This window comes from Tinamus guttatus, unplaced genomic scaffold (genome assembly GCF_059628265.1).
Source record: "Tinamus guttatus ecotype Peru unplaced genomic scaffold, ASM5962826v1 Tinamus_guttatus_pri_ptg000472l, whole genome shotgun sequence".
Lineage (NCBI taxonomy): Eukaryota > Metazoa > Chordata > Aves > Tinamiformes > Tinamidae > Tinamus > Tinamus guttatus.
The window spans coordinates 5,214,259-5,236,152 of NW_028289006.1; the positions used below are offsets into that span (position 1 = coordinate 5,214,259).

The 21,894-nt window shown below is 40.5% G+C and overlaps 1 protein-coding gene across 1 annotated transcript in view; it reads left to right on the forward strand.

Moving 5' to 3' along the window:
* The window catches only part of FGD6 (FYVE, RhoGEF and PH domain containing 6), a 59,649-nt gene that overhangs the window by 36,782 nt on the left and 973 nt on the right, over positions 1-21,894 (forward strand). The window contains exons 9-20 of the mRNA XM_088532946.1: positions 4,531-4,581; positions 6,961-7,019; positions 7,137-7,208; positions 8,955-9,023; positions 10,483-10,566; positions 11,755-11,834; positions 16,150-16,252; positions 16,767-16,913; positions 17,639-17,741; positions 18,607-18,734; positions 19,486-19,614; positions 21,486-21,634. Coding sequence (XP_088389072.1) covers positions 4,531-4,581; positions 6,961-7,019; positions 7,137-7,208; positions 8,955-9,023; positions 10,483-10,566; positions 11,755-11,834; positions 16,150-16,252; positions 16,767-16,913; positions 17,639-17,741; positions 18,607-18,734; positions 19,486-19,614; positions 21,486-21,634 — 1,174 coding nt within the window. The remainder of the gene's footprint in view (positions 1-4,530; positions 4,582-6,960; positions 7,020-7,136; positions 7,209-8,954; positions 9,024-10,482; positions 10,567-11,754; positions 11,835-16,149; positions 16,253-16,766; positions 16,914-17,638; positions 17,742-18,606; positions 18,735-19,485; positions 19,615-21,485; positions 21,635-21,894) is intronic.

Genomic DNA, 21,894 nt, shown 5'->3' on the forward strand with positions numbered 1-21,894 from the left:
ATCAGTGAAGGAGCTTTGAAGATTTTCAAAGGCTTTAATTAAGAGTTGAAGAGAATGGAGCAGATACCTTTCTCAAAATATAGAGATATATGTATGTGTGCACACATGCACATATGGACACGTAAAGATATGCAACTCATAGTATATATATGTAAACTATATAACTATATATATATATAAATATATTTACAAACTATATATATATATATATAATGATACAACAAAGTGAGAGATGCTGAAGATGAACGGCGCTGAAGTGAAACTGTGAAGCTGAAGACTAATTCCTTGTTACCATTGCCTGTGAGTGTGGCTGGGACAGGGTGTCTTGGACAGGTGATGGCACAAGCGAGCACCTCATTTTGTGGTTACAAGGGTTTCTATAGGCATCTCCAGTCCTGCAGACTGTGGCTCTCTGCAAATACGGGGCACCCTGCAAATATACACGGCCACCGACATGATTTGTATTGTGCCAGGTACTGACTTGGAAGCAGAAGTTTTTGTTGTTCTGTGGGAGGAATAGAAGAAATCAAACTAAGAATTTAATTGTACTGAACAGTTTGCATTTGTTTCATATTTCCAGTGTTCAGTGTAGGCTGCCATTTCCTCTTCCTGCTCTTCGTATCCGTGCGGATGGCATGAATGCTCGTTACCTCCCTGCGCATCCGTGCACTATTGCGTACGCGCTGGGCTGCACATCTTCCAAGCGGGTGCCAAACGTGTGGATCCGCTCTTGGGGCGGCTGAGACGGCAAGTAAAGAAGCCAGATGGGAATGGGCACAACTTGCAGTGCTGCAGCAGCCCCCAACGTCGGAGGATGGGAGTCTGGCGGGAGGGAAGGCAGAAGGGGTCAGAGCAGAGAGCGAAATTCATCCCGGAAACGAAGCTGCCAGGCCCAAGTCAGCAGGGGATTCTGCCAAGTTAGACTGTGTGCGTTGATGGGATGGCTCTGTACTTGTGGCCTTTGAAGCCTCGTTCCTCCTGGGCGGGCAAAAGCAGGAGCAGGTGGGCTCGTAAATGAGCCCTGCGGCGCTTCTCCTCGGCTGCCCGGGCTCCCGGCTCCCTGGAGCGAGCTCCGGCCTGGCCTGTCCGGCCCCCGGCGCAGCGCGTGCTGGGCGGCCGGTGCGCAGGCAGCGTGGAGGCCTCCGTGGCCTGGAGCAGGGGACGGGCAGAGCTGGGCCCCCGCGAGAGGGAAGAGAATCCCTGGCTGCAGCGAGGTGAAGCAGCGCGTAAGGCAACCTTGCTTTTAATTTATTTTTATTGTTGTTCAAAGCTTATGGGCTGGGTTTTGTCGTGTTTTTGGATACCTGGCAGAACTGTGAAATTGAATACCTAAGCCTGCCTTTTTGGAAGTATATTGAAGGTCTAATTGAAGATAAGGAGTAAGAGCTCAGACAGGAATGTGACTGTTTTACAGGGGGGGAAAAAAAAAGCTTCCGTCTGGTGCTGTGAGGTTTTTGTCCCTCTTGAAGCGCCCTGTGTGAGCTGGTGCTGCGAGGTAGCCATTGTCTGGACGCATCTTGCTTACATGAAGTCAGTTACTGCACTGCTTGAATTGTGTCGGGTAGCCCGGGATTTTTCCTGGCTTTTCTATGGTTATGGAGAGGAGCTGGTAAGATTTTTATTTGTCATTCTTGAACGACCTGTTTCTTTTTAGTGGTATGGGGAAAACTTGGTTGATTCTCATGCAGGGGGGATTGCTGTGGCTTGCCCCCCGTGCACCTTGCCTTGCCCGGCTGCAGCTCTTCAGTCCATGTGGTCCTTATTTTTTCAAATCTCTCTCTCTGAAAGTTCTCTGCTCAGTCTCACCTTCAGTTTTAGTGTTACATCTGCTGTACCTCCCTGTATTTCAGGACTATTCTTTGAATTTGTATTATAGTAAAGTGGATAGGGTCTTGCAGGCTGAAATGGTAACAGGCTCTCAGATTTGTCCCTGACATACGGTTGATCTCATTTCTGTTTAAATCAACAGAAGGAAAACGCAATGCTTACAGTATGATAACATTGTTGGGTTTGTATTATTTTTCTTATGTTATTGGAGAACTATTGGCAATGTGTAATTTTGTTGTGTGTGTTTGTTTGTTTGTTTTCTCCATTTGCTGCCCTTAGGTCAGGCAATAGGGAAAGAGGAGAAATATTAAGGCGAAAGCCTGTCTCTGTTCTATATTTAAACTTTATAAGCAAAATTCCTTGACTGGTCACTGTTTTTGTCCTCTGAGCACCCAGTGTTTCACCTAGAAATGACTTACTGGACTTTATTTGAGTAAAAAGGCTGAATAACTCAGCTGCATTTCAGAGGACAAAGAAATTTGGCAAATGAAGCAGATACTGTTTCACCTTGATATTTGATTTCTGTGCTAATTTTACTTGGGAATGTTTTTCATTGTGGTGTTATCCTTGTCCATAAAGAAAGTGTCATTGTTTTGGGGAATGTGCCATAAAGCCATAAATATGCCAGGAAACAATTAGTTCCCACATTTGGTCTCCGTTTTATGCTGCCAGTGCAGTTATTTTGGATATTAAATTGGATGTCTCCATCTTCCAGGAACAGTTTCTTAGCATGCCAGCAGTCCATTTGGAGATTAATAAGTTATATCCCTTTACTCCTTGTTCCCAGTCTGTAGATAAGTGAGTCAACGGTTGGCAACCTTAAGGAGATCTAGCTTTTCTATATAAGCTGCAAAGACACACATTTTAATAGTGACACATCTCTACTTTGTGCTGGCCGAGGTGAAGGTGAAGTTGCAATTGCAAAGCTTTAACTCGTTTGCTTTACGGTGGAGTCCCAAGTAGGCTTTGCCTGCGCAGTAGGGTAAGAGAGGGCAGCTTTAGTCCGATATTCTTAATGTGTGTTTGTGAAATAGGGTCGTCCAGGTGAAAGCTCAAGGTAGAAACAGCGCAAACCCTTCTCAGTTCCCTTTAAAATGCTTCCTGTTGATTTTTTTCTCTTAATTTCTTACCAGCATAACACAAAGTGGAGTTGGTTTGTCCTGGAGACTGTGGCCATGTAAATGCTGCACTCAAATGTCTGGTAGCTACTACAGCAAAAGGGATAAGGGATGTGAGGGGTGTGAGTGATGAAATAATTCAGAAGCTGAAAAGGTTTTTATGCCATGTCAGACTTACCAAGAGATCCCGCATTGGGTGGTGCCGGATTAAGATCCGACGGAACTGCAAACACAGCAGTTCTTGTAGCCCAGATAGCCAAATTGCTCCTCACTGTCCCTCCTGCTTCCCTGTAGGACTTCCCACCAGGTTCCTTTTCCTTCACTCTAACCTGCTCCTTATCCTTTTCTCCTTGGGATCGTACCTCAGATCTTTGCCAAAACATTAAAAAAAAAAAAAAAAAAACTGCCAAATATGTTTTCCCGTGGCTCGTTTTTCCTCAAAACGTTGATTAGCTGACAAGATTCTCACTCTTCGTAGCACTTTTACCACAGAAACACATCTGATAATTGTTTTTCTGCATAAGGAAAACATTACCACGCACCCAGTGCTCTCGGAGGGGCATGCATGAAGCGAGACGCCTGAGGAAGGCAGGAACATTTGGCTCCAGATCCTTCTTGAGCAAAGGGTGAATCTGGGTAGGGCAAGTATATGGGAGTTGAATTATTTTACTCCTACGTGAAACTTGTACAACTGCTAAGCTAATAGGGAACATTTGTGAGATCGCAGACCCTGTATGATTAGTTTTTAGTAGATCTGTGAGAATCCAGATACATTCACTCACTTGAAAGATAGTTAGGAATTGGTATTTGATGATATCGTTCTAACATACATTTGTCTGAAAGCTTCTGCTTGGGTTTCCATGACACTTGACTAATTCAAAGTTGTGGACTGCAGCAAATACCTGGCTGACATATTGATCAGGTTATGTATCTTTGATAGGACATCATACTTGTTGGTGAACCAAGAAATGGAATCTCTAGAGGGATGTTTTCTTGGTAGTTGAACGTCTGAGGTTAATTTTGGTCAAGTAAAATAGAATAAAACCTACCAAGCAGGACTTTAATGAATAGATGGTGCCATCTGGTGGTTGAGGGCTGGATTTATAACAGAAAACCAAAAACTTTTTGCTCTTTCGTGGGGACGCAGGAGAATAAATACTTCTTTTAATTCAAAAAAATATTAATTGTAGTAATATTCAGGGTTGGGCTATTTTTTTTCTCAGATTTTATACATGAGTTAGGTGTTAATACAAAACTAAGTAATATCTACAGTCATGGGGTTTTTGTGTGTGTCAGCGTAAATGTAAAGGATTGTGTGTATATACTTGTCCTCTTTCACTTGCTTGTTTTGTTCTGGAATACTAATACTGTAACCTTATTTTTCCCACCAAGGTAGCATTACATACTTGGATTTTTCCCCAGTGTTATTACTTTAGACAGATTTGAAAGATGAAATGGTAGATCTTTATTGCATACATCAGTCTGAAAAGCAAATTTCTAGAAAAAAAGAAAGTGTTTTTTACTACTTTGATGCTGTTTAGTTCTTTTACAATTTTTTAAAAATATATTTTCTTCTTTTATACAGATTACTTAAAGAACCTTTTAGAAGAATCTGCAGACTATAGGGATACTCAAGGTAAGTGTCTCTTTAGATTAAAAAAAAAACAGGCTACCTTAATATGAAAAATGCTTCTAAATATTAAATTCTTGACCAAAAAAAAAAAAAAAAAAAAAGCTAATAAGCAGGAATATTTTCTGTTTAGCTTGAAGTTTCTCAGGAGCAACACTCAAGGATTCCAAATTTGCATTTCAAAAAAATAGCAGTAAGAGGAAAAAAGCTATCAGAGGGAAGGAGAGGGAATGGCCGGGGAGGAGGAGGCGGCACTCCCTGCTGCAGGGTCGCTCGGATGGAGCTGGTTTGCCCAGCTCCCAGACCTGCTCCCGGCCCTGCTCCCAGCCCTGCTCCCGGCCCTGCTCCCGGGCAGTGTTTCCATTTCATTTGCAGACCTCATTGAGTTCAGTCACTTTGGTGGTGTTTGTGCAAGCCCCTTATCTTCAATGTGCGAAACCAAGTTCAGCACCATCAAATGTGTGTTTCTGTTTTAAGATACTTGGACGTATGCAATTATTTGAGTACACTGTGTATAAGCACAAAATGTTTTCAGTGTTGACATTTTTTGGAGATAGAAAAGTTTCCCTTGCACTGATTGTGGCCACGAATAAACTGATAGTTGTACTGCCCATTAAATAATCCAGCATTTAAAGAATAAGTAACTTGAAAGAAACGCCTATCTTTCCATGCTCTTGATCTCTAATCTTTACTTACCAAAATCTTTCATGTGATAATTAAGCTTAGCTTCCTTCTGACTTTTTTTGCTTTGTCATTTAATTCATGCAGGAAAAAAAGGGCTAGGTTTGGCTATATGGTTAGTATTCTCAAAAAAAAAAAAAGGAAAAAAAAAGAAAAAAAAAGAAAAAAAAATTATTGGGGAGCTTCATTTAAATACACTATTCCAACTAAGTGGTGAGAGAGGTGGAATGTTTTTCTTTTCCAAAAAATCAGCTTGTTTATGAACTTTTGACCCTGTGAATTATTTTATGTTGTGGTTTAGATTTGGATTAGAGTCTTGGCCCAATAAGTAAGCCCATGATCTTTGAACTTTCCCTGCAAGAACCAGCAAGTTTCCTGCAACTTTCTGAAATCTTTTTTGAACTCAATGTGTAAAAGTTTAAGTTTTTCGTACATATAATAGCTGATAAGAAGGAGAGTACAGCAAAATAGCCAGACATTCATTCCTGCCTTAGCGAATTTGTCTAAAATTACCCTTAATTTCACATTCTTCTGAGCTGATGGGAGCTGGAAGTGTTTTGCTGGAGCAGCTCCAACATTTACTAATCAGAGGACCACCGGAAAACTTTCAGCAGGCTCAGCTGACAACATGACATCTATATCTAGGCTTAGACTTGATCACGTTTGATATGTTCGCTGCCTTTTAACTGTTTGACCACTGTACTTGCTTTGCCTTATTTTCATGAAAGTCTTGAAGAAAAAGTTTGCCTTAGATTGACTTAGCAGACCCCTGTTCATGTCTGTGTCCAGTTTCTTACATGGCCCTGTGGCCTTCTGAACCTCCCAGTTCACAGAAGTTTTGGCTTGGGAAGCTTTTCTGATTACTTTGAAGCAAATGTAGTTCCTTTTGTTAGACTGCTTGGCTGCACTTCAGTTATTCAAAAAGTGCTAAGTGCTGCAGAGACATCATTTTGTCAGAGTAATTGTGCTAGCTTTCAGTTAAGTGAGGCTTTTTTTCTACTGAAGTGAATTAGAGGTTTTTGGATAAAATCCTCAGATGGATGCTGTATAATATAGAGACTCACTATTCAGTAACTTATGTACTTTTTATATAACTACTCACAGCATGTTTTCCTAAGCATATTTTTCTATTGAGCTGCTACTTACTAAACACCCCAACTTAGTAAAATCCCTCTTGATATCTTTGATAACTCTTCACTTTCAGATTTTTTTTCATTTTTTTTTCATCTTGAAATGCAACAAAAGTGAAGGCAGAAAAAAATCATAAAGATTTGAATAATTTTTCTAGTATTTAAAGTCCATTACTAGCTACTGGTGGCAAATGTTAGAAAAAGCTTGATTAATCTCTGCATACTTCGGTTGAAGTCTTGCTAACTTTTTTACTTGTACGTAGGGAAATTGAAGTTAAAGAGATTATTTGTGCAAGATAAGCTAAAACTTAATTTTGCTGGCAGATTATTTTGGTTAACTATAAGAAATGAATGATGCCATGACCGTTGGCCAAATAAATGACTTGCTGGGACACAGCAATCAAACCGCGATCCAAAGCCTCTGGAATCTATGGGAAGGGCTTTCTGAGTGCAGTGAATGTTAGACCATGTCCTTGAATCTTGGCAGGATGTGAAGGGGAATATTGTACCTGCACACTCTGTAATTCCAGTGCCGACTAGCCTGTATAACAAAAACATTTTCTTCATATTTCAGATGCTCTGGCTGTTGTCATAGAAGTTGCAAACCATGCCAATGATATCATGAAGCAGGGGGTAAGTGTTTTGATTCTGGAAGCTGGATGTTTAAAACTGCCTCTTTTTTTTTTTGGTTAAAAAGATAGTTGTGGATTTAAGGACAATTACTTGTCTCTCTGCTTTTTCTCCCAATAGGATAACTTTCAGAAGCTCATGCAGATTCAGTACAGTTTAAATGGACACCATGAGATTGTGCAACCGGGACGGGTACGTCCTCCAAATGGCTTTTGGCAGATTTCAATAAAAATATAGCACAAACAGTAACAAAGGTGGCATATATTGATAAGAAAAAGAAAAGATTCATCACTTATTTGGTACTGACAGTCAAATAAAACTGTTTTTCCATGTGCAGTAAGTGTGTGTGTATATTGCACATGGAAAAATATATGTATATTTATATATTTTTTATATATGTATTTAGGAATATGTTTATCTCATGACAACTTAAAATTCTCAGAATGTGATTCCCTGCCAAATCTTTCAGGGAGTATTTATCTTGAGCTTAACCTTTAATCTTTCATGGTTTCAAATGGAGCATTGAAAATTGGAATGCAACATTTTAGTGAGCCATAAGGATGAGCAGCCTTCCCCAGGGAGACACAATACGTTTAGTGCCCCCTCAGTCTCTGTTACATTCATGGCTTTAGAGAAGAGGGTTACTTCTGCTGAAGACTGATTCCTGATGGAGACAAGTGAATTTACAAATAAAGAACACATGTGGAAATACATTTCTTGTGAGTCACCATTTCATGAACAGTCCAACTGATTTAACTGAAAACTTCAAGGTGAATGTTACTACTGATTTGGGTGACAGCAGAATCATAGAATCACAGAATGCTTAAGGTCGGAAGGGACCTCTAGAGATCATCTAGTCCAACCCCCCTGCATACGCAGGGACACCTAAAGCACGTGGCACAGGACTGCATCCAAGCGGGTTTTGAAGATCTCCAGAGAAGGAGACTCCACAACCTCTCTGGGCAGCCTGTTCCAGTGCTCTGTCACCCTCACTGTTAAGAAATTTTTCCTTAAGCTCCTGTGGAACTTTTGACGCTTCAGTTTGTGGCCATTTCTTCTAGTTCTGTCGGTGGCCACCACTGAAAACAGGCTAGCACCATCCTCCTCACTGCATTCCTTGAGATACTTATAGACACTGATGAGATCCCCTCTCAGCCTTCTCTTCTCCAGGCTGAACAGGCCCAGCTCCCTCAGCCTCTCCTCATAGGGCAGATGTTCCAGGCCCCTGATCATCCTTGTAGCCCTGCGCTGGACTCTCTCCAGCAGCTCCACATCCCTCTTGTACTGTGGAGCCCAGAACTGGACACAATACTGCAGATGTGGCCTCACCAGGGCTGAGTAGAGGGGCAGGATCACCTCCCTCGACCTGCTGGAGACGCTCTTCTTAATGCAGCCCAGGATCCCATTGGCCTTCTTGGCCACGAGGGCACACTGCTGCCTCATGGTCAACTTGCTGTCCACCATGACGCCCAGAATGACGATCTTTATAATCTGGCTTTATTACCTAGATCCAGATACTGTGGAATTGATGTCTTCTGGATATTCCATCCTATTTGGCAGTTAATCATCATCATCTTAGAGAATATAAAAGTTTATATGTTTATACACACACATGCAACTACCTTTTAATAGCAGAAGGTGGTTACGCTGTCTTCAGTAAGTAGTGGTCCTGATATAAGTTTTGTTGTTTCCTGCCTATACAGGAGAAATTTCTTATTACAGGTCTAACTTCATGTATATTTTATAACCAGATCTTTTTTTCTTCCTAATCATGTGTGCTTAAAGGTGCTTATTATCTGTATTAAAGCTAATACCCTGAATCCCCAGGCTTTGGTAACACTGCAAGTATAGCAATTTCAAGAAAAAAAAAAATAGTTTATTTATTGGGGCTTGTGTCCTGAGAGACTGAGCTTTGAATTATTTGCTTTAATTTGCCAGGTCTTTCTGAAGGAAGGGACATTGATGAAGCTGTCCCGGAAGGTCATGCAGCCACGTATGTTTTTTCTGGTAAGTTGTTGTGTATGTTTCTGTGTCTGATACTGGTGTAATTTTAAATGTTTCAATCGGCTGTGTCACAAATAGCTGATAACTTCAGTTGACCATCAGGAGACAAAAGTAACTGTTGCCACTTTATTTTCTCAGTCTGTTTTATATGCAGTAACATTTTAGTAGAAAGCCATTTCTCGAAAAAAAATTATTGTTTTGAACAATGCTTACTTCAAATTTGAGCAACTTTGTGAGAGGACATCTGGGTAGTTGGAAAACTAAAGCAGTTACTTCAACCTGGGCAGTTCTTCTAGACCTTAAATGCTACAACTCTGCTGCTGCTGTTTTATTTTCTCCTTCCCACCTCTGAAGTCAGCACACTTCCTGAATGGCGTTGGCTTCTCTTCCTGTCCTTGCTACTGTTTTGAGAGTTTTGAGTTTTTCTGAGGTTTCTGTTTCCACTTGAACCTTTTGTTTTTCTCTACTTTTTAGATAGTAGATGGCTTGCTGTGCATGATTTGTGGCATTATAGGCTCACGGTCATGGCTGAAGTCTTATCTTTCAGCTACTGCAGTATACGTAAATATTTCCTAGGCACTCTTGAAGTGCATGTGCTAGACTTTGAAGTATGTATTTTAAGCTCTAGAGACTCCTTTGTAGCATATAGAGTACTGATAAAAGTGCAAATGATGCCCATCAAGGTAAGACTCTCATAAATTTTGTGCTATCTCAGGCTGGGCTTCCCAACGTAGATGTTGCTCATTTAAAACTCCTTAGTTCAGATTCCCCCCCCACACACTTTTTTTCCCCAAATATGTAAAAGTTACTGCATATTGTCTGTGCCTTTAGGCATGTGGTAACCAAGGATTTGATGAAGATGTAATAAAACTTGTGAAACATTTGATTGTTTTCTAAAGATCATATAGCAAAAGCCTCGAGACAGTTCAGTCCTCTGGTCTATGTTTATGTTCAGTAAATGAAGATTGACAAGTCTGTTAGAAAAGGAAATAAACAATGAAGGAACATTTACACAAGTAAAGTTCATGTGGATAAGTTTGTCCAAGTAATTGTAAATTACTAATCTTAACTCTGACGCTTTCTAGATGTTGGGATGTTTTACTTTGTGTGAGAGGTTAGTTCTAATGTTCTTTTAAAGTAGATTTTTATACAATATGGCTGTGTGTGTGAGAAACCTTTTTGTCCTATTTGACAGCCTGATCTTTGACATCCTTGCAATGTTTACTCATGTGCCAAATGTATATTTACATGGTGAGGATATAAATAGATACCTATTGTTACCTAAATTCACACATGAGAGTGTTTCTTGGGCTTTAAGCAAAGTAATGGGGAGGTATAAGATGCCCTCCTGGACAGTTGATTTTAATGCTGTACAAATTTCATGTTTTCAGTAAAATGTATCTGAAGTGATCTGTCTGTAAACAATCTTTAGTCATTGATGAGAATTGCTTCTGTGTTGCAGTTTAATGATGCCCTGTTGTATACTACTCCAGTTCAGTCAGGGATGTATAAACTTAACAACATGCTCTCATTGGCTGGAATGAAGGTGAGTCGCTAAGATGTCTGTTAAAATAAGTCCTTCTCCAAATTCATTTGAACTCAAGTCTTAAAATTTTCAAAAGTTATCTATGTGTGTTATTATGAAGAGATGTTAAAGTTGCTTATATTGCAGAGCAGTGCTACAGACTTAGTGTTTGTTGCATAATATGGTATGTGACACTACTGTCTACGTTCCCCTAAACAATTTTATTGGCACAGGATCATATACACCTCTGTCCTCATCCTGTACTGAGCTACTCTGAAATAGTCTGCTTCCTTATTTATGTCTGTATTTTGTTTAGGCTGCCCTGCTCTTGCCTTGTAACTGCTCCTTGCTCACATCCAAAGATGTATCTCTGTTGGACAAGGTTGTGGTGGATCAGATCTCTATGGTTTATAGGGATCTGCTGATTGTGAAGGGAAAAAAAATGGCTTGATGATTCTAAACCTTCTGAAAAGCACCAGTGTTAAGATCTAACCCGCTTAGGCTTGTGACAAGGAATATCCATATCATGTATTGACTTGATCTGTAACATGACAGTCAGTTGGAACAAGACACTGTCATCTCAGGAGTTAATTTTCTCATCCCTTTTCCTGTTGCAGAAAAGCATTAAGTTCATTTGGAGTTCAGTTCTGAAACTTTCACAGGCAGAACTGTGGCCTCTTTTCAGTCAACAAGTGTTTTGTGGTGACTCCAAACCACTCAACTTTGAACTCGGTTACATTTGAAGCTTAGGAGTTCAGAAGTGAAGGATCACCAGGGTGGTCCAGCCCTTGGTGGTATGGGCAAGATGCCCATTCCACATCTGTGGGCTGCATCTTGTCCTGTAGCAGCAGAGGCTTGTTCTGTAGCAGCAATATCTTGTTTGTTTTTGCCTAATTGCAGGAGAAGCTCCTAGAAAGCCCTAGGCAGGTTGAAGCACAGCTGGAGGCGCCTGCCAGCTCTTGAGCTTTACTCCCTTGTGCATCTCCAGTGTTAGCAGGGAGTCTACGGGGAAACAAAATGGTGGGCTGCATGTAGCCTTACTGTAACTGGGCTGCCTGGACCAGTGTATAATCTCCTATACATGAGATCTTCTCTTCAATTTATCTCTTCTGCAACTAAAAAAAAAAAAAGGCATTTTATTGTGAAAACTGAAACAGTTTAAACAGTACAATTTCAGCTTGAATGTGAAGTTTTCTCTCTTGACTGTAGGTTAAAAAGCCAACCCAGGAAGCCTATCAGAATGAACTGAACATAGAAAGTGTAGAGAGATCTTTCATTCTTTCAGCAAGGTAAGTCTTGTAAGGGCATAATTATTTAAATACGTCATTTCAAATAGCCCATTATTGTTCATATGGGACAATTATCATTGTATGGCTTATTTAGTATGTATACAATGAAAAATTACTCTTGTATTGAGTCATTGCAGAAGAATAAGAGAACTGACAGTTGATAGGCTTTGCTCTAATTTACTTTTTGCTCACATTTAAAAACTGATATTGAAAAATGTTCATGAAAATGTTTTTTGTTTGTTTTTTTTGTTGTTGTTGTTGTTTTTTGTTTGTTTGTTTTTAATGGGCTGGCAGAAATGAAGACTAGTCATAAGCAATCAGCTTCACAGTTACCACAGGATTTTGGTACTCTACCTTGACATATAAAGAAGACTTTGTATTGTAGGGTGATGGATAGAAGCACAAAGTCTATAGTAAATATGGCTGATATTTGAGCAACCTGCAGATTGGCTGCAGATGGTAGGAATTCAGCTGTCCTCAAGACAGTTACATATTAATCAGAAGGAACAAAGATATTACTTGTTCTTCCTTTTCAGCTCAGATGTACCTTCAGAAAGGCTGAGAAAAATGAAATATCTTTTGTTGCCTTTTCTTGAGAAGGACAAGAACTAAGTTTCACTTCAGTGGTTTTTAGGCCTGTCAGTGTTTTTTTTTTTTTTTTTTTTTTTTCTTCCCTCTTCTAGAATTACTACTATGCCTTGTCACTACACTAATAAAGAACTGCTATGAATCATAGCAATAGATTCTGATATTATTGATAACATATAAGTTAGGAAAAGTCATTCTGGTCACCTAGCTAAAATAACAGTGTGATTGAAACAGGAAGTAGACCTCAGTGAAGTGCTGAATTGAACCTGAAATTATGCAAATGACATGAAAATACAGGAGCCATGCTTGTCTTTATCATTCTCTGGGGAGCAGCAGAAGGATACATGCTCCCTGATAAGGAGCAGCCCAACTGAGCTGCCTTTCCCAAAGGCCTGGTTTTGTGGATTGTTGTTTTTATGATGTCTGACTTGGAGTTTTATATGTTCTGTCACTTTTGACAGTGCTAATCTCAATGAACAAAGACATGTTTTCCCTTTTATTTAGCAAAACCTAGCAAGGGCAGACTGCTGCTTTTTCTGTAACCTTGTAAATACTGACAGCAGGATGTCTGCATAAAGACAGCAATATCTGTAGCTAAGAGGGAGACCAAGGTTAACCTTGTCAAAGCAGCCAAAGGAAGTAGCACAATTGTATCTAAGTAGTAGTTATTTAAAACAACAGACTGGACGGGAGTATTGCGTGTATTTTTGGATAGATTTAAATAAATGTTTGCATTTGGGGACAAAAAAAGGGATGCATTTCACAGTTTAAGGTGTGATTCTGCACCAGTATGTGTGACACACTATATGAGTGGGTTCATGGTGCTAGGTGCCTTGTTGAGCGATTGAGTGTTGCACAGATATATTAAGGCATCACTGGAATTCCGGAAGGTAACCCAAATTCATCTCTCTGTGATTTTAATGCTTCATTTTTACTTCAGTCATTAAAAAAAAAGTAACGTAGAAAGATTCATTGCAACCTGTGAAACAATTATCATCTCAAAATACAGCCTGCTTATATTCTACAAAATGTGATAGACTTCTTTTGAAGGAGATTAAGGGGTAGATTAAAGGCAACTTCTGTGAAATATGTGCTGGTCTAGTGGGGAAAACCCATAACATTCCCACCGTGCTGGCTGCTGCTTGTGCCGTGCTTCTGCGTGGAGCTTAGCATTACTGGAAACTCAATAGACAGAAGATGAGCCTCGTGTTATCAACTAAAGTTTCCCCGACCTGCTCTTTCGGTTTTAGTGCTGTGGATCCTGCATCTCTGGAGAGCATTCATCTCTCTCCCTAGTATTTTTAAACTTATCAGCAGCCCCAAATTCCCCAACAGGGATTGCAGGGATTTGCTTGGGTTGAAGGAGGTGCCAGGGGCCCAGGCACAGCTGAGAACTTTCACGTTGTTACCGTCTATAAGCAAGGCCTGAGGTTGGTGAGATATGCCAGGACACAGAGAAAGAACATGAAGAAGCCTACTGGGTGTGTATATTTGTATACATATATTTTTTGATGAACGATGCAGTTCGCTGAGGTGCTGCGCGTGGCCGCCCGCTCGCAGGCCCAGCTCTCCGGCCTGGCGGCCCCGCGCACCTCAGGGAGCCCGGCAGAGCGCTCGGCGCTGGCGCCACGGGCTCCCAGCGCACACCTTCACCACAAAGAGCAGCCGCGGTCACTCCATTAACTAAAATCTCAAGCAAAACAAAACCAAGAGCCCTGCAATTTCAATGAGTAAAACAGCTTTGGAAGGATGCAACAAGCATTACCCTGTGGCAGGGCTGGGGAAGACAGCAGAAGCAGCGCTGCCTTTCTCTGCTGCGCCAGGCCGTTATGTTAACTCAGCTGCCCGTGGAGCAGCCTCCGCTCCTCATGTCTGCAGGGCTGGTAGCAGCACGAGCAGCTGAGGCGAGCAGGGCTGCAATCTGTGAGCTCCGAGGTGAAACACCCGGCCCTCGGCCGCTTCCCGTGGGGGCAGCCCTGCGCCGCTCGGCGCCATCTGGGGCTGCTGACTCTCCATGATTGCACCCGCTTTGTAAATGCAGTTACTTGTGAGAGTTTAGGAACCTAATTAAATGCAAGCAGATTGTGGAAAAAACAAGGGAATTGACTGGAGCGGTGAATGTTATGTAGCCAATGCAAGCTGTACTTACTATATAAGAGAGCAAAGGTGAATGAACTGAACAAGATGTTCCCCTCGGAGTGAGCTGTTGGAACAGAGAGCAGTGTGCTGCTTTGCCCTTGCTTATATCTTGTTTCCTCTCCTTTTCATTGTGATCCATTCCTTGTATGCACGGGATCTTTTTTCCTCCTTTTGCCTTGCCCTTCTTTACCTTCCCACTTCAGTTCTCTCTGGTTCTGTGCAGTACCCAATTTCATTCAACTCCAAATTCCTGCTGAAAGTGCTTTTTTTAAAGGCTCAGAAATGATCAAAGCTCCCAAATTCAGATAACATAAAACACCAGGCATCAAAAAATAATTGTGGTTGTGCACTCTAAGTGTTGTGGCCCTCACTAGTGTACATTGCTGCTTTCCTTTTTCCTAACTTCCCTCTTTATGTAGTTGTCATGCTTTATTTTGCTTTTAAAGCAATTTATTTGTTGCTACTTACATAGGGAAACAAATACTGTTGCTCACAAGTTAGGGCTGAGATTTCAGACCCCCTTTTTAAGGTGGCATTGCATCTTAAATGCTGGTGCTTTGAATTGTTCAGCCACTTAATGAACCCAGTGAGGATCCAACCATGGGTGCAGAGATGCTGGGTTAGTTTTAATCTGAATTTGTTTGGCGGGCTAATTGAGGTAACACGCAGCCCTTGATGTGGCTGTGTGTCTGCTCTGGCAGGTGATAAGAGCTAGTGGCTGAACAGGCAGTACTGGATGCTGCCTCTGCATGGCAGTGTGGGTTTATGTAATGTAAAAGTGAGAGTCTGACCACAGCCTCAGGAACGGCTTTGGCACTGTACTCGATGCAGAATAGCTGCAGGTTCCCACCCTGCCGAGAGGGCCTTGTCCTCCTGGCTTCCTGGGTCACAGCACTTGAGCCTGACCCTTTCCTTGCGTCCCACTTGGGGACTCTCCGGCTGCTGGCTGAGGACATGCAGTAAGCTGATCTGACGAAGAGCCTTTCTTCTCTTGGTGTTAGCTGATCTAATGGAAAAAGTGCGTTAACCAACTCATTCGGAAGCTGCGGAATTACTGGAGTTGGTAGGAGGAAACTGTCAGGAAAACAAGGTGATGGAAGAGCAGAAGCCTGGAATTTCACAGGGCTGAGTATAACCAACTGCCCCTGAGACAGAAGAAAAAGGGGGAAATAAAGAAGGTCTTAAGGAAGTTTCAGAGCCCTTGTTAAAGGAGGGGGCTCTTGACTATGTTCTGGGAGCGTCCTTTACCCCAGTGTCCATGATAGTAACCCAAGTGGCCGTGTTGCTCAACCGCTATTCCAGGACCTGCTGAGAAGGAGGAAGTGATGACATGCAAGCCTCAAAGCAGTCACAGGCTGCTTTGGAAGGAGGAGAGGAGGGCATGAGCTGTGACATCGTGCAGACAGTTAGGAAAAAGCATTGCTGCAAAGTCAGGATGAGTAGGAGCAGGAGGCGGTCTGTAAAATTTCAATTGTGGAAGAGTTAAGCCAACATACAATACAGACAATGGGATTCTAATCAACACTTGCTTCTAAATTTTAAGTGTTAATGATAAATTTATTTATTTATTTATTTTTAAACCCAACAGTTCTGCTACAGAAAGAGATGAGTGGTTAGAAGCCATCTCCAAGTCAATTGAAGAATATACAAAAAAGAGAATCACATTTAACCCTAGTAGAAGTCTTGAAGAGGTATACCATACATTACTGTTATTTTGTTTCCCTTTTAAATTTAAAGATTCTTGGGTGGTATTTAGAGAATCAAAAGGCATTTTATGATGAATAATAAAACAGAATAGTAATGATGAGAGTAGATGATGATAGAACAGAATGATATTTCATGGAATTACTTATTTCAAAAATTTAAAGTTTTTACAGAAAAAAAACAGCTTTCTCAGCTCTCTCAGTAGTCTTGTGAACAGAAAGATGAAATGAGGTTTTAATATGTAGGGGCTATTGAAGATATATGTGCTGGTAAAGCTTGGTAGTCACGCAGCCTTTATGAACCAGTTAAATGTTGCTTTTTGTTTAGGCTTGTGTTATTATAATGGCCACTGGTGAAACAGTCAATAACCTTTATTTAAGACAATGACTTTGTATTAGAGAAGGCTTTCCAGCATTGTTAGAGTTAACCCATAATCACTGATAAATGTTAATGTATTTTTCATTGCTGAATTTATAAGAGTATTCCACTATGTTTTCTTAGGCGGATCCAGAGAAACGGGAGGAAAACAGTCCGCTAGGATCAAAGGCTCCTATCTGGATTCCTGATACGAGAGCCACTATGTGTATGATCTGTACTAGTGAATTCACGTTGACGTGGAGAAGACATCACTGCAGGGCGTGTGGAAAGGTAAGCAATTTTGTAATCCCCTTTTCAGTTAGTTTTTTGGTTTTCTTGTGTGACTGTTTTAAAGGGACGCTGTTGTACGACGCAATAATATGGGTTAAAAACAACATAGTTATTAAGAGGAAAAAGCGTATGACAAACCAGGGTTCAACTTTTAGCCTGTTCCACATTTTGTATTTTGGAATACAATATGGTTGTCTTCTGCTCCTACAACTATATAATGCAAAGCAAGGATGTTATAGCTGAATTGTTCAAAATACCTTCATCACTAATTTTCATAAACAATTCATTTTTTTTGTTAGGACCAAATTTATTAAATATTTAACTACTATGAAATACATGAGTATCTAATAAACCTTTATATTTCTCAGAATACCAATTCACTGAAATTGAGACATCTGCCTTGTAGAGAAATTGTCAAGAGAACAATGACTACTTTTTGTTATTTCATAAAAAGCTTCTGAATTCAATAGTTTTCAGAAGCACAGGCTTACTCTACTTTTCATGAATTGTTAACACTAGTTTATTGAGTTCTATATTTCAGTGATTTTTGTATTTAAATTTTTATCAGTTACGGAAAAGCCAAGATCATCTTCAGTATTAAAAAAAAAAAAAAAGCCTATTTGAAGTTCAGTTATGGGCCTATCAGTACTGAAGTGTACACCTCTGAGGTGTTTGGTGATTTAAAGGTACATACCATGCACAGTAATATTTTTGTTTGTTTACAGATTGTCTGTCAAGGTTGTTCATCAAATAAACATGGCTTAGACTATATGAAAAACCAGCCAGCAAGAGTATGTGATCATTGCTTCAGAGAATTACAGAAACAAGGTAAAGAAAACCTGCCTCGCTTGTCAGTCCTGTTTCTGTAGCCTTTATTGCCACAGTAAGTGCTTCCCCCTTACCGAGTTCTGTTTGCAATGCTGCTTGGAAGTAGAAAAGTGCTATCAAGGAATTGACATGCAGAGATGTCAAAAGGAGAATTAATGAAGCTTAGCATAGCCCTCCTCCTTCCAGGCTGGACTGGAAAGTAGTGGTGGGTGTTGCTAGAAGAGGAGGCCCTAAAGGAGTGAAGTTTTGCAGAAGTCTTCCAAGGAGCTGCAGGAACTGCCCAGGGCAGAGCAGAAAGGCAGGGCATGCTCTGGAGATGGGAATGAATTCAAGGTGCGCCATGGCATGAGGCTGGAAGAGGAGCCTTACTGCACCCATACTGAGAAAAGCAAAGATAAGTGCAGTGAAGTGAGGGAGGGATGGATTGTTGGGGAATGGAGCTGAAGCACAGCCTGAACTGCAGTGTATATCTTTAAAGATTTTTAATAGTCTTTACGGCTTGATTTTTGTTACCCTAGTTATGGGCAAAAGTAGTTCAACAGCAAGAAAATAAGACTTTGAAATCAAACAGGACCAATCTGTTTAGTTTTAAACTTCTTAGACTTTTTAATAGTATCACAAGTGGGGGAGCGTCTGACTCATCATGTTAATTCAACATAATACTGAGAAGTTAATTCAACACTGAATTTACTGTGCTTAGGAATTACAATATAGGCAGACTGGCAAAAGATGAGCAGCTTTACATTTGAAGCACTGTAATCCGAATAAAAATGTCATCTGCTTTTAAGAAAAAGCATCCAAGGATCATTGCCTGTGTTTAATCATCTGGGACATGAAAAGCATATATTCCTCCTGTGCATTTTAGATAACCAGTATACTCCCAAGAGTGGATCTCCAGTCAACCATAAATCTCCATCCAGTGCCTTGTCTACCGTGTTACACAGTATCCCATCAGGAAGAAAGCAGAAAAAAATTCCTGCAGCTCTCAAAGAAGTAAGTGCTTTTTCAATAAAAATAGCGCTTTATTGGTATTACATCAACAAGATTAATGATGGAAAAAAGTAATTGGTATTTTAGCTGTCTTCTCTACAACAAAAAGTTAAAATTCATCTGTGATACTGATTTGGGATTCAGTTTTACCTAGGCAGGCTCCTGAACTGTGAAGTAGTGTGGAAACTCTTCCTAACCTCTAAGATTGAAAAGTGTTTTAGAGTGTAAGATACTAGTAAGTTGGAAATGTGTGAAAATAATTGCTTAACAAAACACAGAAGAACCTAGTCTTCTTTCTTATATGTGTCAGTTTTTCTGAAAGGTATTTTAACTTTTTGTGTTTTGGTACTCAGCAGGTCAACTCTGAAGTTGTAAAAATTATAGTTTGAATTCCGTTGTGATGAAAATCTTCCTCCTGCTTTCTTCCCACAGGGAAAAGTAGCTATTTTGATCAGTACTTAGATAAGCAGTATTTTGTCTGTCTGAGTTTGAAGCTACACATTGGTGTTATTTTCCTGTACTACCAGAATATGATCTACACCTGAACAATTTTAACAATGACTTTTGATCCGATATCTTGAACGCAGATAATGTGATGAGGACTACAATTATTTTAGTTGGCTTGTTATGTTGTTACTGGTTTTCATGATATCTTGTCCTTCAGAATAATCTACATGCAGTCTGTGCAAACTGAACAGCCGTACTGCAGAATGGCAGATGGATGTGTACAGCTTTGGGTGTGCTTTCATTTCAGGTTTCAGCAAATACAGAAGACTCTACAATGAGTGGTTACTTGCACAGATCTAAGGGCAGCAAGAAACCATGGAAACACCTATGGTTTGTTATCAAAAATAAGGTGCTATACACATACGCTGCGAGTGAGGTAAGAGACAACACAGCCTAGAAATCAAATAAGCATCCAATGATAAAACTGCATTTGTAACAAATTTGTTCATCCTTGATCTAGAAACAAGCTATAAAATTAGATCAGCTGACAGTAATTGATCTGATTGCAATCTGGTACTTTGAGAAGGCCCAGTGAGCTGGCTACAGTAACACTCTGATATAGCTCTGCCCTTTCTGATTCCAGACATAGATTTGGTGCTTCTGCGCCGCACACCCTTGTGCGGTTGTAGGTGTGTTCCGAGTCAGTCGCATACATGGTTTTGTCACCATTGGAATAGTGACAAAACTGACAGCATCTTGAAGTATCTCAGTTTGCAGTTCCGTGAGGTAATTTGTATGCTTGGAAAATGAGCAAACTAAATCTCTTGACTTTTACTCAAGCTGTCTCTTTCAGCCCAGAATTAACATTTAGTAAAAGCTGCTGCAGTAGAAACTAAGAAATGCATCTTGTCTAATTTCTTTTTTTTCATTTAGATTTTTTAGTGCAATTTTGGTATGTGGTAATGTTCTCTAACCAGTATACAAAGCTCTGCACATGCTGAGGACATTGTGTTTTTTCCCATATCTATAACATTTTGCAACATATATGGATGTTTTCTAGAGCTGGAAGATTTGACTTAGATTCTTTGTATTACATATTATAGCTTACTTAAGGCCTTCAGGAAAAAATGCAAAATATGCAACGCATCTATTTAAAAGCGTTGCTATCCCTCATTTTCTTTGGAAATGGTAGGGCCAAACCTATCCCAACCTACCATGTTAAGAATAGCTAGAGAATACTCTGATTAGTGGCATGAAGACGTAAAACAATAAAACAGATTGCTAAGCCTGCTTTGCCTGTCTTCCACAATCAAGAAATTCTGCGTTCATAGGAGACTCTTGTTTTGATCTAGAGGCCACTACCCAAGTCTTCACCTGATGTGTCAGCATTTCTGTGCATTCCTTGTTCATATTCTCTATCCACGAGCATTGCAGGAGCTGGTCTAGTTGCACCACAGCATTATGGAGTTTGCCCTGTATGTAAATACTTCTTTTCCAAAAATGCTGTACAGTATCCTTATAAACTAAAAGATAAGAATATCGTAAAGGGGAGTCATTGGCATGAATGTTGAAGGAAAAGGATGTTTTTTTAGTCTGGGTTTGAAAATAAATGAAGAGAAGCTAAACGGGGGCTAAGAAGGGGAAGTATTGTTCATATTTGTCCTGTTGTTACTCATTCCTAGCCGACCACTTCAGAATAGTCAGAAACTCTTTTTTATCACCCTGGGGACTGTATCTGTAGCTCTGTAGTGTACTGAGTGCAGGTAGTAGCCCCTGGCTCTGCTTCTCCAGCAATCCTTGGAGCGCTCCGCAGTTCCCTTCACTGACAAGCCCAGCAGTACCTTTCACACCACCACGATGAGCCAGATTAGCAATACCAGGCTACGCGATGCCCAGAGGATTACCAGAGCATGCCTTATAAAGGCACTTAGTCTCTCCACTGCAGCATTCTTCAGACATGAAAACTTCTTAAGGCTGGAGACAGTACTGGGCTAGATGGGCCTTTGGTCTGCAGGCAGCTGCTGGTGGGTGATTTGACTCCCAGCAAGGTCTTACTGGGCAGAATGAGGAGAGTAGGTGGCAAGGGAGAAGGCTGCTGTTGGCAGCAAAGGATGAGGGAGAGCAGAGCTGAGGCCTAGGTTGGTTATTTCTTGTTCACTCTTCCATGCATGGAGGCTATAAAAATGGCATTTTGTGCATGATAATGTTTGATCGGTTTGTAATGGTGTGGTGCATGAACATAAGTTAAAGGAACTGCTCCGTGTATCTTATAAGCTCTGTTTTGCTTTCTTTTTCCCTCTAAAACAGGACGTGGCAGCGTTAGAGAGCCAGCCTTTACTGGGATTCACAGTCAGTGAAGTAAAAGATGAAAACTCAGAGTCTAGAATATTCCACTTACTGCACAAAAACACTTTATTTTACATATTCAAGGCAGATGATCCTCATTCAGCTCAGAAGTAAGAAACTTTCTGAATTCATTCCTGTTCCTTTTTTTTTTGCCTAGGGAAAGTGTTTCAAACTCATGAATATTAATAGTCATGGATTAAGCATATGTATGAAAGGTGCATATTATATAATATGTAAATCTTTGCTTTAAAAATAAAATGAGCTGTTTAAACATAAGATGCAGGTTTCCTTAGGACTTCTGAGATAATGGCCAAAAAGAGTTAAATTGGGTAAAACCTTCTCTTTTTTGCTTTAAATAAAGAAGAAGACT